The sequence below is a fragment of the Erythrolamprus reginae genome, chromosome 2 (assembly GCF_031021105.1).
Source record: "Erythrolamprus reginae isolate rEryReg1 chromosome 2, rEryReg1.hap1, whole genome shotgun sequence".
NCBI classification, from domain to species: Eukaryota; Metazoa; Chordata; class Lepidosauria; order Squamata; family Dipsadidae; genus Erythrolamprus; species Erythrolamprus reginae.
In genome coordinates this window covers 354,975,031-354,988,517 of record NC_091951.1, presented here as the reverse complement: position 1 = coordinate 354,988,517, position 13,487 = coordinate 354,975,031, and the positions used below count along the sequence as shown (strand labels likewise).

The 13,487-nt window shown below is 62.9% G+C and overlaps 1 protein-coding gene across 1 annotated transcript; it reads right to left on the bottom strand.

The window, feature by feature from the left end:
* Positions 1-282: 282 nt before the first annotated feature.
* GBA2 (glucosylceramidase beta 2) lies at positions 283-13,485 on the bottom strand. The gene is made up of 14 exons (XM_070743704.1): positions 13,157-13,485; positions 5,673-5,912; positions 5,310-5,412; positions 5,080-5,233; positions 4,529-4,654; positions 3,956-4,131; positions 3,743-3,847; positions 3,435-3,542; positions 2,877-3,028; positions 2,673-2,779; positions 1,354-1,496; positions 1,144-1,259; positions 875-1,066; positions 283-764 (listed from the first exon to the last, which is right to left on the bottom strand). The coding sequence occupies exons 2-14, from the start codon at positions 5,835-5,837 to the stop codon at positions 531-533; spliced, it is 1,881 nt and encodes a 626-aa protein (XP_070599805.1). The 5' UTR covers positions 5,838-5,912; positions 13,157-13,485; the 3' UTR covers positions 283-530.
* Between the last annotated feature and the right edge of the window lie 2 nt (positions 13,486-13,487).

The window sequence follows — 13,487 nt, the reverse complement described above, 5'->3', positions numbered from 1 at the left end:
GCCGCCTCCGAGTGGGAGGGCCAGGCAGAAGAAGGCAACGGGGTCCTTCGCAGGCAGGTTCCCCCTCAGCCAAGCCCAGCTGCTCAGCTGGACATTGACCCCCCCTCCCCACCCGAGTCTCCGGAGGTCCTGGGAGAATTTGGGCAGATCCACCGCCCTGGAAGACGGAGAGAAGCGCCCCCCCCCGCCAGTCCCCCCAGAGAAGAAGCAGGCCAGCTGACAGGAGATCCACCTGTCCGCCCCTGGACCGGGCCCCCTCCTCCATAAGGGTCCTGCAGAGCCTTCTTGCAAAGTTCAATTTATTTTAAATTAAAATTACTCAGCATCTAAAAATAACTTCAGATTATACAGAACATGATTGTGTGCAAATCAAAGGGTGTGTTTGTGGGGGGGAGGGGGGGAGTCTGAGCTGCCCCCTTTCCCTCAACAGCTCAGCCCTGCCCCATGTCCGGCGGGGAGGGGCTTCCTTCATATCGCCCAGGCGGGGCAAGCGGACGCAGCAGCCTGCCCATGTGCCCCCCCTCCTTGGCTCACAGGCCCCCAGGTGAGGTGGCCGCAGGTGCTGCCGGGAGCGGCTTCCCCTCTGCCGCCCGCTGCTCCAGGGCCAGCTGCATGCTCCAGATGCTCAGGGGACGCATGTAGGCCAGCGAGCGGAAGACCCTCCTCTCGCAGTAGGCCTCGGGGGTCTGGAAGGCCATGCCCAACCGCTCCCAGACCGTCCGGTAGCAGCCCTCGGCGGTGCAGAAGCCCTCTTGCACCAGGCCCTGCGCCAGGCGGGAGGAGAATCCAGTCAGTCCCCCCACACACACACACGCCTTCCCTCCCTCCCTGCCCCGCCCCCCCCGCACCTTCCCTGCCCCCCCACCGCACGCACCTCCTGGATCATGGTGGCAGCCAGGGCGTACACCACACCGACCCAGACCTCGTCCGACTGCAGGCTGGAGGTGTCAGGCAGCCCTGAGGGGCGCATGCCATTCACAGCCCCCATGGCCCCCCCCGAGAAGCCCAGCACGTTCAGCTCAAAGATGGTCTTCAAGGCACTCAGCACGTGGCTGCGAGGGAACACCTGCGGGCCAGAATGGGACTCATGGGGGGCCCTCCCTCACAGACCCCTCCCCCCTCCCCCTGTGGCCCCCTCCTCACCTCGGACTGCCCCTCGCCCAGCCCACACGCCCGCAGGAACCACTGCCCGGCCAGCTGGTCCGCCATGATGCTGTCCGACGAGGGCCCTCGGCTGCTGTCATAGTTGTAGTACTTCCCTGCGAGGGAGGGAGGGTGGGTGGGTGGGTGGGTGGGTGGGTGGGGGCTCTTCCCGGCAGCACGGCTGACCCGCCCGGCTCGGCCCAGACCTACCGTTCCAGAGCAGCCGCTCAAACGCTGCTGTGCCCTTGGCCAGGATGGCCGAGTACCGCTCCAGCGCCGGGCCGTCCGCCAAGACTTCCGCCGTTCTGCACATCACGCAGAGAGACGCCAGCCAGAGGCCGCCACAGTAGGCGCTGCCGAAGCAAAGGAGAGGGAGGGGTTGCCCAAAGGGAGGGGGCCCCAGGGCGGGGGCTGGGCACGCGGGACGTGTCTCTGGCATCAGGGGGACAGCCGCATCACTGGGCTGGCGAGGGGGGTCAGGCAGGGAGAGGCCCCTCGGGAGGAGCCCAGCCAGGTTCCCACTGCCGACTGCCGGGGGTGGGAAGGAGAATCGCCCCCCAAGTGGCCCCTCCTTAGAAGGAGAGCTCTGCCCTCTCCTGACTGGCAGCCCAACCCCTCAAGGCTTTAATCCCCCCCCCGACCAGCCCAAGGGTCCCGTTGCTAGCGGCTCCTCCTCCAGGGCCTCTCTGTCCTTCTGGCGCTATGTCCAGCTATTCCCCACCAGGCAACCCCTCCCCCCCCGACGCTACAGTCGCAGAGGCCACGCAGGAAGCCCTGGATCGAGGCCACGTGATTTGTAGCTGCGGTTCCCTCCCCCCTTTGTTCTGCCCCCGCCACTGCCCCCCTTCTCCTCGGCCTCACACCCGGATGCCCCGCCCCGTCAGCAGGTGAGCCCCTCCTTCCGAGTGTGGACGCGTGATATGAAGGGGGGGGCAGCCAGCAGAGGCCCCAGGCCCCAGGTACGTTGTGCATGGGGAGGCAGGCGGGGGTCTTTCGCAATAGCCGAGACTTATAGACCGCTTCACAGTGTTTCACTCTCTCAGGGGTTGACAGAGAGTCAGCCGCTTGCCCCCCACAATCCGGGTCCTCATTTGACCCCCCGGAAGGACAAGCAGTCAGCTAGTAGCTAGCAGTCATCTGAAGTAGCCTGCAGTACGGCACTCTGACCACTGCAGTGGAGGGTGAGGGAGGGGCTCAGCTTCCAAGAGGCCACTTCCTGCGTTGGGGGGGGAGAGGGGGAACTGAAGCAGGAATCAGCCTTGAATCCCTGGACAGCTGCAGGAAAACAAGGACTGACCGCACAGACACCAGGGCATTTTGCCCTGGCATGGGGGTCTCAGGTTTCAAAGACCCCCACCCCTGCTGCTGGGAGGCAAGGAAAGAAGGAGGGGCAGGCCAAACAGCCCCAGGATCCACAACGGCCCTGGTGGGGGTGGGGAGGTGCCCCTTCCACACCGAGGCTGGAGGGAGGGGGGGCTCCTGGCTCCCCACAGCAAGAGGCCCTCCTGGGCTCCTGGCCCGCCACCCACCTGGCTCCGGTGGCCACCCAGGCATCATAGGTTTGGTCGGCAAAGCCAGAGTTCTCAATGAGGCCGTCTCCATCGGTGTCGAACCTCAGCTCCGAGTCCATCACAGTCTGAGGGTAAGCAAGGGGAAGGAGGGGGGTCTGAGGAGGGGTCTGCGGGGACCCCTGGGCAAGTGGCAGCCCCCGCCCTCCCCTCCCTCCACGGCACCTGGCAGACAGGCCACATGTCCCGCAAGAAGGCCACGTCCTGCATGAGGAAGTAGTCGCGGTACACCTGCAGCACAAACTTCAGGTTGAGGTCCTTCCAGGCGGCCGTGTCGTGGATCAGGTAGGCGTTGACCCGCTGCCAGGGCTCGTCGTCTGGCCGGAGAGAGCGGGAGGAGGAGGTGGGGCGGGAGCCTCCTCTCCCCAGCTGAGCACTCCAAGGGGGCTCCCCAGGAAGGCTCTGGGCTGCTCACAGCCTCTCGGGGGGTCTTTGCTGAGACAGACGCCCCAGGCCTCCCACCCAGAGACACAGAGGGTGGGGGGCTGCACCCCCTTCTCCCCCAACAGTCCTGCTCACCCCAAACGCGGCCACAGGGGGAGCATTCAGACCAATGGAGAGCCCCTGCCTTTCTAAGGAGCAGCCATCCCCCTCCCCCTGGAAGGTCCATGCCCTCCCCCACAGAGGGAGGGTCGCTGCTGAGGTCCTCGCTGGGGGCAGCAGCGACTGTGAGCTCCTCCTTGGGGCGAGGACTGACCCGTGGCCAGGCAGGAGGGGCTTTACCTGGCTCTCCGATGTCGTGTGGAACTACGTTGCGCAGCTTCACCGGGGCCGTCTGCCCGCTCATGAGATACTGCCGGGGACGAGCGTCCTCATTCAGCACCGCAGCAGCTGGGCAGGGCGGGGCAGGGAAGCGCCTTCAGCAGCCGCCCCGGAAGCCCTCCAAACGCCCCCCCACCCGCTGCCTCTGCCGCCAGCCACGCCCACGACAGGCGGCCAGGAGCATCCGACGCAGCTTGGTGTGTGTGTGTGTGTGTGTTCCCTCCCTCCCCTGCTGGGCCCACCGCGGCCCCTCTCGGAGCGGCACCCACCCACGTCGTACTGCAGGCTGAGCTCCAACTTGGGCCACAGCATGGCGAGAGCGAAGGAGGCGTAGAAGTGGACGTCGTAGGTGTTGTACATCCGGTACTCCTGGCCTGGGGGGAGGAGGAGGAAGCGGCTGCATGTCACAGGGGCGTCTCGGCAGCAGCAGCACCAGGGGCTCCCCCCTCCCCTCCCCTGCAGGCCGCAGACCAAAGCCTCACCTTCCAGGTAAGCAAACCTGCCGTACTCTTGCAGGACCGGGAGCAGCTGGGAGAGACCCCGGGCCTCCCGCAGGGCCTCTCTGTCCTCAGGGCGCAGCTCCAGCCAGAGGGTCCCTCCGTCGGCCAGGAAGTACAGCTCATTGAAGAGGGCCGACTTGTACCAGGGGGGCAGGTCGCTGCAAGAGGCACGCACAGGGGATCCTCACCTCCCCACAGACAACCCCCCCAGGGCCAGGACCCCCAGTAGCCCCCCACCTGGTGCAGGAAAAGCGAGAGTGCGGCAGAAACAAGGCAGAGCTAATGGGGGGGAGGCAGCCCCCCAATGCTCACAGAGTATGGACAACCTCAGGTAGGGGAGGGGGGAATGCAGGGTGGGGTGGGGGGCAGCCTGGAAGCAGCCCGGCTTGGCCAGAGTGGTGAGCAGAGAGGAGAGCACCCCACCCAGAGGTGAAATCCAGCATGTTCTGGAGAATTCGAGCAATCCCCCCTCTGGCTGCTACCCACCCCCCACGGAGTACCCTTCCCCTGCCAGGCCCACAGAGTCGCCCTCACCACCACCCCCAAGCGCCCTACCTGTCTGCCAAAATGGGCCCCTGCCAGGCCTCGATCCTCTCCTCCCAGGCCCCGTAGCGGCTGAGCAGGTGGTGGGAGAGGGCCGGGCAGGCGTTCCCGTCGCTGCCAAAGAAGCGGGTGTACCACCTGCGGGCAGAGGAAGGCGGACCCTCAGCCAGCCGGCCAGGGCATCAGCTGGGAAGCAGCGAAGGCATCCCGCCACACCCAGAGGGCCCTCCAGGCTGGGAGTGTGTGTGTGTGTGTGTGTGTGTGTCTGTGTGGGGAATCCCTCGGAAACTGGGGCGGCTGTGGGGAGGCTGCTGCCACGGGTCTTGCCCCTGCTCCGAAGGCCAGGCAGGGACAGCTGAGGGGTCGTAGCGTGCCCAGGTCTATGCCCAGCAGGACACCCACCCTGCAGTGTGGTCCCGCCACAGCCCCATTTTCTGGATCAGGTCAGGGTTAGTCTCATGAGGGTGCTGCATGCGGGCCCAGCCCTGGGCACTTCCCCGCAGGCGGAGTGGGTCTGCCCCCAAAGCACAGAGAGACGCCAGCCCCTCCCGGGAAACACCCACCGGCGGTGCTCCTTCTCTGCCGACCCAAAGCGAACGCGCGGCATGTCCCAGGCCAGGCCCAGCTCCAGCACATCACGGCCGTGGCCGGCCACCACGCATGTGGCACACACTGCTGCGGCACACACCTCCCCTTTCTCCGTGGGGAGGCTCTGACCTGCAAGAGAACCCAGAGGGTGAGGGTCCCAGCCCCCTGCCTCCCTCAGCCCACACCCCCACTGCCCGGGACTCACCTTGAGGGGACGCCAGCCGTCCGTCCGACAGCAGGTCCTGCCAAACCTCCTGGCCGGTGCCAGCAGGGTTGAAGGTGGTGAGGTGGGTCACGGCAACCCCTGCCTGGGGTGGAGCAAGAACAGGGTGGGGAAGGAGAAGACAGAGGTGGGGAGGGGCCATGGAGCAGGGCAGCTCCAGGACAGGCTGAGAGGGAGTGGGTGGGGGTCCCAGTGAGGGGGCCTCCCACCACCCAGAGGCAGCAGAGGCGGGGAATGCGCCCACCACCCCTCGGGGCACTCCAAAATGCCAGCCTGCCCGGGAGAGCCCCAAAGGGCAGGGAAGACCCCCCGTCCCCCAGCCACAGACCCCTCTGGGAGGCCCACCTTTTCCCGGGCAGAGATGGCCAGGGTGTAGGGGTTGGCGGGAGTCACGTGGTGTAGCATCACCCCTCGGACGCAGCTGCCCCCCTTCTCCACGCTGAAGGGCTCGTTCCAATGGCCACCCAGGCGGTCCTCCTTGGCCTCCGTGCCGTTTCGGAAGGTGAACATGATGGAGACCTCCACCTCCTCCACGCCCTCGTTCTCCACCTCCCAGACAAAGACGCCCACTGGAAGGCTCGAGTCCTGAGGAGGCAAGGTGGGGGGCTCGTCTGGGGGTCACAGCTGCAGGCGGCCCCAGCCTCATCCACCCCCCGCCACCCCCATCTTCCTCCGGGCAGGAGCACCCAAAGTTACAACGGCCTTGAAAGATGCGACCCACAACCCACAGTGATTCCCACCTGAAACCGTCACTGCCTTCCCACAGGGTGTGTTTGTGTGTGTGTGTGTCATCCGGCGCCTGGCATCTCTTGACGACAGTGGCCGCCCCCTGGGGCCCCATGACCCCCCTTCTCCCACTTTCCCACGAGGCGGGCCAGGTCCACGTAATACCAGTGGCATTCACGTGACCACGGTGGCAGAAGAGACGGGGACGTGGGAAGGCCGTGGTTAAGTGGTCATGGATTGAGGGGTCGGCAAACCACGGCTCTTTGGCCCCTCGAGTGTGGCTCTTTCCGGCCTTGTGCATGGGTCAGCCCTAGAGAAACAGGCTTCCTCTCAGTGACCACATCAAGCCACAAAGGCCCCCGAACAGGGCAGGGGGGGGACGACTGGGGGCTGCTGTGGGGGGGGGGGGTTCCACCTCGGCCTGACCGGAGACAATATTGGAAGGGAGGGGAGGACCTTTAGAAGGAGGGGGCTTACGGGAAAGGCAGAGGCAGAAAGGGGGCTTTGCTCTCGGAGGGGGGGGATAGTTTGGCTGACCCTCCAGGGAGAAGGAGCCCCGCCCTGGCTGGGAGTGCTGGGTCAGAGAAAGAGATGAGGGGAGGGGGGCAAAGGGTCAGTGCACCCCTTTCAGGTGGGGGGAGGGAAGAATGGAGAGACCTCAAATCTCCCCAGCTGATGAAAAGCTCCTCCAAGGGGGGGCACTTCCCTTCTGAGGTTACCTGGATGCAGCAGGTAAAGAAGGAGGGGGGATGGTGACACCTTAACCCCCCCCCCCAAGAGAACCTTCGCTTCCCTCCCGTGCCCACTCCCCCTTCCAAGAGCTTCCAACTTGGTGCTATTCCTGCCGCTGCTCTTCGCCCCTCCCTCCTTCGGCCGTTTCCCCCCCAAAGGGAGAGAAATTCACCCCAGAGCCCCCCCTCCCAAGAACGCTTGTCCACCACCCTCCTGCCTGCCTTGCAGACTTCTGCCGGTGAGGGGCCGACTGTGGATGCCCCCCCAGACCCCTAGAGGTCCCACCTGGGCTCAGACCGCCTGCCCACTCGGGAAGCCCCTCACCCTCTCAGATCGGAGGGGTGGATGCTCGCCCACCGTGGCTCCTCAGGCCGCTCTCCTCCCATGCGGTCATGGCTTTGATACAGAGATCCAGAGAGAAGGAGAGACACAGAGGGGGGAGAGAGATAAAGTGAGGAGAGGGGGGTGATAGAGAGGGAGGGGATTGGAGATAGAGAGAGGCAGAGGGGGAGAGATAGAGGTGAGAGAAAGGAAGGAAAGGGAGAAGGGGAGAGAGAGGGAGGGGGAGGATACAGAGGCAGAGGGGGAGAGATAGAGGTGAGGGGAGAGAAAGGAAGGAAAGGGAGAAGGGGAGAGAGAGGGAGGGGGAGGATACAGAGGCAGAGGAGGAGAGATAGAGGTGAGGGGAGAGAAAGGAAGGAAAGGGAGAAGGGGAGAGAGAGGGAGGGGGAGGATACAGAGGCAGAGGAGGAGAGATAGAGGTGAGGGGAGAGAAAGGAAGGAAAGGGAGAAGGGGAGAGAGAGGGAGGGGGAGGATACAGAGGCAGAGGGGGAGAGATAGAGGTGAGGGGAGAGAAAGGAAGGAAAGGGAGAAGGGGAGAGAGAGGGAGGGGGAGGATACAGAGGCAGAGAAGGAGAGATAGAGGTGAGGGGAGAGAAAGGAAGGAAAGGGAGAAGGGGAGAGAGAGGGAGGGGGAGGATACAGAGGCAGAGGAGGAGAGATAGAGGTGAGGGGAGAGAAAGGAAGGAAAGGGAGAAGGGGAGAGAGAGGGAGGGGGAGGATACAGAGGCAGAGGAGGAGAGATAGAGGTGAGGGGAGAGAAAGGAAGGAAAGGGAGAAGGGGAGAGAGAGGGAGGGGGAGGATACAGAGGCAGAGGGGGAGAGATAGAGGTGAGGGGAGAGAAAGGAAGGAAAGGGAGAAGGGGAGAGAGAGGGAGGGGGAGGATACAGAGGCAGAGGGGGAGAGATAGAGGTGAGGGGAGAGAAAGGAGGGAAAGGGAGAAGAGGAGAGAGAGGGAGGGGGAGGATACAGAGGCAGAGAAGGAGAGATAGAGGTGAGAGGAGAGAAAGGAGGGAAAGGGAGAAGGGGAGGAGGATACAGAGGCAGAGGGGGAGAGATAGAGGTGAGGGGAGAGAAAGGAGGGAAAGGGAGAAGGGGAGAAAGAGAGAGGGAAGAGATACAGAGACAGGCAGAGGGGGAGAGATAGAGGGGAGGGGAGAAGCAAGAGGAAGAGAGGGGGGAGAAGGGGAGAGAGAGAGAGAGAGGTGAGATAGAGGAAGAGCGGGAGAGGCCGATAGAGGGGAGGAGACAGAGGGGGGAGATAGAGATGGGGGAGAAAGAGAGAGAGGGGGAGAAACAGAGATACAAATAGGGGGAGATACAGAAAGAGGGGGAGAGATAGAGGTGAGAGAAAGGAGGGAGAGAGAGGGAGAAGGGGAGAGAGAGGGAGGGGGAGGATACAGAGGCAGAGGGGGAGAGATAGAGGTGAGGGGAGAGAAAGGAGGGAAAGGGAGAAGGGGAGAGAGAGGGAGGGGAGGATACAGAGGCAGAGGAGGAGAGATAGAGGTGAGAGGAGAGAAAGGAGGGAAAGGGAGAAGGGGAGAGAGAGGGAGGGGGAGGATACAGAGGCAGAGGAGGAGAGATAGAGGTGAGGGGAGAGAAAGGAGGGAAAGGGAGAAGGGGAGAGAGAGGGAGGGGAGGATACAGAGGCAGAGGAGGAGAGATAGAGGTGAGGGGAGAGAAAGGAAGGAAAGGGAGAAGGGGAGAGAGGGGGAGGGGGAGGATACAGAGGCAGAGGAGGAGAGATAGAGGTGAGGGGAGAGAAAGGAGGGAAAGGGAGAAGGGGAGAGAGAGGGAGGGGAGGATACAGAGGCAGAGAAGGAGAGATAGAGGTGAGGGGAGAGAAAGGAGGGAAAGGGAGAAGGGGAGAGAGAGGGAGGGGGAGGATACAGAGGCAGAGGGGGAGAGATAGAGGTGAGAGGAGAGAAAGGAGGGAAAGGGAGAAGGGGAGAGAGAGGGAGGGGGAGGATACAGAGGCAGAGGAGGAGAGATAGAGGTGAGGGGAGAGAAAGGAGGGAAAGGGAGAAGGGGAGAGAGAGGGAGGGGGAGGATACAGAGGCAGAGGGGGAGAGATAGAGGTGAGGGGAGAGAAAGGAGGGAAAGGGAGAAGGGGAGAAAGAGAGAGGGAAGAGATACAGAGACAGGCAGAGGGGGAGAGATAGAGGGGAGGGGAGAAGCAAGAGGAAGAGAGGGGGGAGAAGGGGAGAGAGAGAGAGGTGAGATAGAGGAAGAGCGGGAGAGGCCGATAGAGGGGAGGAGACAGAGGGGGGAGATAGAGATGGGGGAGAAAGAGAGAGAGGGGGAGAAACAGAGATACAAATAGGGGGAGATACAGAAAGAGGGGGAGAGATAGAGGTGAGAGAAAGGAGGGAGAGAGAGGGAGAAGGGGAGAGGGAGGGGGAGGATACAGAGGCAGAGGGGGAGAGATAGAGGTGAGGGGAGAGAAAGGAGGGAAAGGAGAAGGGGAGAGAGAGGGAGGGGGAGGATACAGTGGCAGAGGAGGAGAGATAGAGGTGAGGGGAGAGAAAGGAGGGAAAGGGAGAAGGGGAGAGAGAGGGAGGGGAGGATACAGAGGCAGAGGAGGAGAGATAGAGGTGAGAGGAGAGAAAGGAGGGAAAGGGAGAAGGGGAGAGAGAGGGAGGGGGAGGATACAGAGGCAGAGGGGGAGAGATAGAGGTGAGAGGAGAGAAAGGAGGGAAAGGGAGAAGGGGAGAGAGAGGGAGGGGGAGGATACAGAGGCAGAGGGGGAGAGATAGAGGTGAGGGGAGAGAAAGGAGGGAAAGGGAGAAGGGGAGAGAGAGGGAGGGGAGGATACAGAGGCAGAGGAGGAGAGATAGAGGTGAGGGGAGAGAAAGGAAGGAAAGGGAGAAGGGGAGAGAGAGGGAGGGGGAGGATACAGAGGCAGAGGAGGAGAGATAGAGGTGAGGGGAGAGAAAGGAGGGAAAGGGAGAAGGGGAGAGAGAGGGAGGGGGAGGATACAGAGGCAGAGGGGGAGAGATAGAGGTGAGGGGAGAGAAAGGAGGGAAAGGGAGAAGGGGAGAGAGAGGGAGGGGGAGGATACAGAGGCAGAGGGGGAGAGATAGAGGTGAGAGGAGAGAAAGGAGGGAAAGGGAGAAGGGGAGAGAGAGGGAGGGGGAGGATACAGAGGCAGAGGAGGAGAGATAGAGGTGAGGGGAGAGAAAGGAGGGAAAGGGAGAAGGGGAGAGAGAGGGAGGGGGAGGATACAGAGGCAGAGGGGGAGAGATAGAGGTGAGGGGAGAGAAAGGAGGGAAAGGGAGAAGGGGAGAAAGAGAGAGGGAAGAGATACAGAGACAGGCAGAGGGGGAGAGATAGAGGGGAGGGGAGAAGCAAGAGGAAGAGAGGGGGGAGAAGGGGAGAGAGAGAGAGGTGAGATAGAGGAAGAGCGGGAGAGGCCGATAGAGGGGAGGAGACAGAGGGGGGAGATAGAGATGGGGGAGAAAGAGAGAGAGGGGGAGAAACAGAGATACAAATAGGGGGAGATACAGAAAGAGGGGGAGAGATAGAGGTGAGAGAAAGGAGGGAGAGAGAGGGAGAAGGGGAGAGAGAGGGAGGGGGAGGATACAGAGGCAGAGGGGGAGAGATAGAGGTGAGGGGAGAGAAAGGAGGGAAAGGGAGAAGGGGAGAGAGAGGGAGGGGAGGATACAGAGGCAGAGGAGGAGAGATAGAGGTGAGGGGAGAGAAAGGAAGGAAAGGGAGAAGGGGAGAGAGAGGGAGGGGGAGGATACAGAGGCAGAGGAGGAGAGATAGAGGTGAGGGGAGAGAAAGGAGGGAAAGGGAGAAGGGGAGAGAGAGGGAGGGGGAGGATACAGAGGCAGAGGGGGAGAGATAGAGGTGAGGGGAGAGAAAGGAGGGAAAGGAGAAGGGGAGAGAGAGGGAGGGGAGGATACAGAGGCAGAGGAGGAGAGATAGAGGTGAGGGGAGAGAAAGGAAGGAAAGGGAGAAGGGGAGAGAGAGGGAGGGGGAGGATACAGAGGCAGAGGAGGAGAGATAGAGGTGAGGGGAGAGAAAGGAGGGAAAGGGAGAAGGGGAGAGAGAGGGAGGGGGAGGATACAGAGGCAGAGGGGGAGAGATAGAGGTGAGGGGAGAGAAAGGAGGGAAAGGGAGAAGGGGGAGAGAGAGGGAGGGGGAGGATACAGCGGCAGAGGGGGAGAGATAGAGGTGAGAGGAGAGAAAGGAGGGAAAGGGAGAAGGGGAGAGAGAGGGAGGGGGAGGATACAGAGGCAGAGGAGGAGAGATAGAGGTGAGGGGAGAGAAAGGAGGGAAAGGGAGAAGGGGAGAGAGAGGGAGGGGGAGGATACAGAGGCAGAGGGGGAGAGATAGAGGTGAGGGGAGAGAAAGGAGGGAAAGGGAGAAGGGGAGAAAGAGAGAGGGAAGAGATACAGAGACAGGCAGAGGGGGAGAGATAGAGGGGAGGGGAGAAGCAAGAGGAAGAGAGGGGGGAGAAGGGGAGAGAGAGAGAGGTGAGATAGAGGAAGAGCGGGAGAGGCCGATAGAGGGGAGGAGACAGAGGGGGGAGATAGAGATGGGGGGAGAAAGAGAGAGAGGGGGAGAAACAGAGATACAAATAGGGGGAGATACAGAAAGAGGGGGGGAGATAGAGAGGGAAAATGGTTTTGTGGTTCCCAGTTTTTTCTCCTAATGACCGGCTGGGTAGGTGTGGCTTGGGGGTCATGTGACTGGGTGGGGGTGAGTGATGTTGAGCCCATCCAGGTTTTGTGGGTCCAAACGGCTCTTTTGAGTGTTTAAGTTTGCCGTCCCCTGGCCTGGCCATCTTTTCATCTCCTCCCTCCCAGGGGGGGCCTCCCTTGGCAGCAGAGAGAGGGGCACCCCATGGCCGGGCCCCTGTTGCGCTTGTGGGTGACCCCTGGGGGGCTGCCAGTGAGGGGACTGCCTTCGCCCTGGTCCCCCTTGCCCCCCCAAGGCTTTACGTGCCATCTGCCGTGGGGTCCTGCTGGGCTGACTGTGGGGGAAGGGACTTTCTCTCTCCTCCCCCTTGCCTGGAATCAGCTGGGGTGGGGAGAATGGAAAGGAGACCCAGCCCTCGGCCTCTCTGGGCATGTGGGGGGGGCCTCTCGGCTCTCTTTCACGCCCACAGGGACCCTCACGGGAGCTCTTTCAACAGCAGGGGGCCCTTTAAGAGGTAGAGGATGCTGACCGATTCTGCACCTCTGCCCTGGGCATCTGTGGTGGCCAGAGGCTGGGGCAGACAGTCTTGGGGGGGTGGGTTGGCAAGGACTCAATCCCAGCAAGGCAGAGGGGGGGGCACTCTGGAGTTTTGGGTCTTCCCCAGAATCTGGAGAGTGGCCACCCTCACCTCTCGGAGTGCCAGCTGCGGCAAGCAGGACCTTTATTTATTTATTTATTTATTTAGATTTGTATGCCGCCCCTCTCCGCAGACTCGTGGCGGCTTACAAATCTAAATAAATCCTTTGCCCAGGATTATCTCGGAGCCTGGACCAGGAGGGCCCCACTCCCTTTGGAGCCCCCACAATACCCTGAATGTGAGACGACCTGCAAAGACCTCTGCCCCCCCAGCCCAGAACAAGGTGGTGCCTGTAATTTGGCCTTGCCCCCCCCCAACATGGCTGCTGTGCTCCCCCTAAGCGCTGTGGGTCACCTATCAAAGCCCCGAGGGGCCCAGCAGTGGCTCCTCCAACAGGCTGCCCGTCCTGCAGGGCCTGTGGGCCCGCGGAGCTGAGCCGGCCCGCCTCCCTTCCGCCCTGGGGAAACCCTGCCCTTCCTCCCCCTGGGGCTTTGCAGGGGCCCTGGACCTCCAGGGGCTGGAAGGGGGCGAGGGGGGGTCTACATCCCCCCCCCTTGCTAGATCGTCCGTCTCTTCAATTGCAGCCTGAAGGCTGGAGGTGCAGTTGGCAGGGGACGCCCAAGTCAGGCAGGTCTTGACCAGTGGGTCCTAAAGGGCAGCGCTGCGGGCGGGATCTTCTGGGGCAGGGAAGGGAGCAATTCATGGCGGCAGGTGTGGGGTGGGGAGGCCGAGGGGGCGGGGCTCACCTGGTAGTCGTGCGGGAGGATGGGGGCGATCTGCCGGCAGGTCAGCACCACCTCCTGGCCGGGCAGCTGGTAGACGGTCCAGGCGCGCGGGTAGAGGGCGTGGTAGAAGGCGTAGTGGCCGCAGAAGCCCCAGTTCCAGCCCTGCAGGCGGCTCGGCCGCTCCGGGGAGAGCACCTGCTGGTAAACCGTCCGGCCCTTCCGCCGCAGGCACACCGTGAACTGCAGCCCCACCGAGGCCGGGAGGGAGGCCGGGAGGGAGGGAGGTCAGGGGCGGCGCAGGGTTGCAGGGCAGCCCCTGCCCCCCGTCCCCTCCTCTCCCCCCACACCCCAC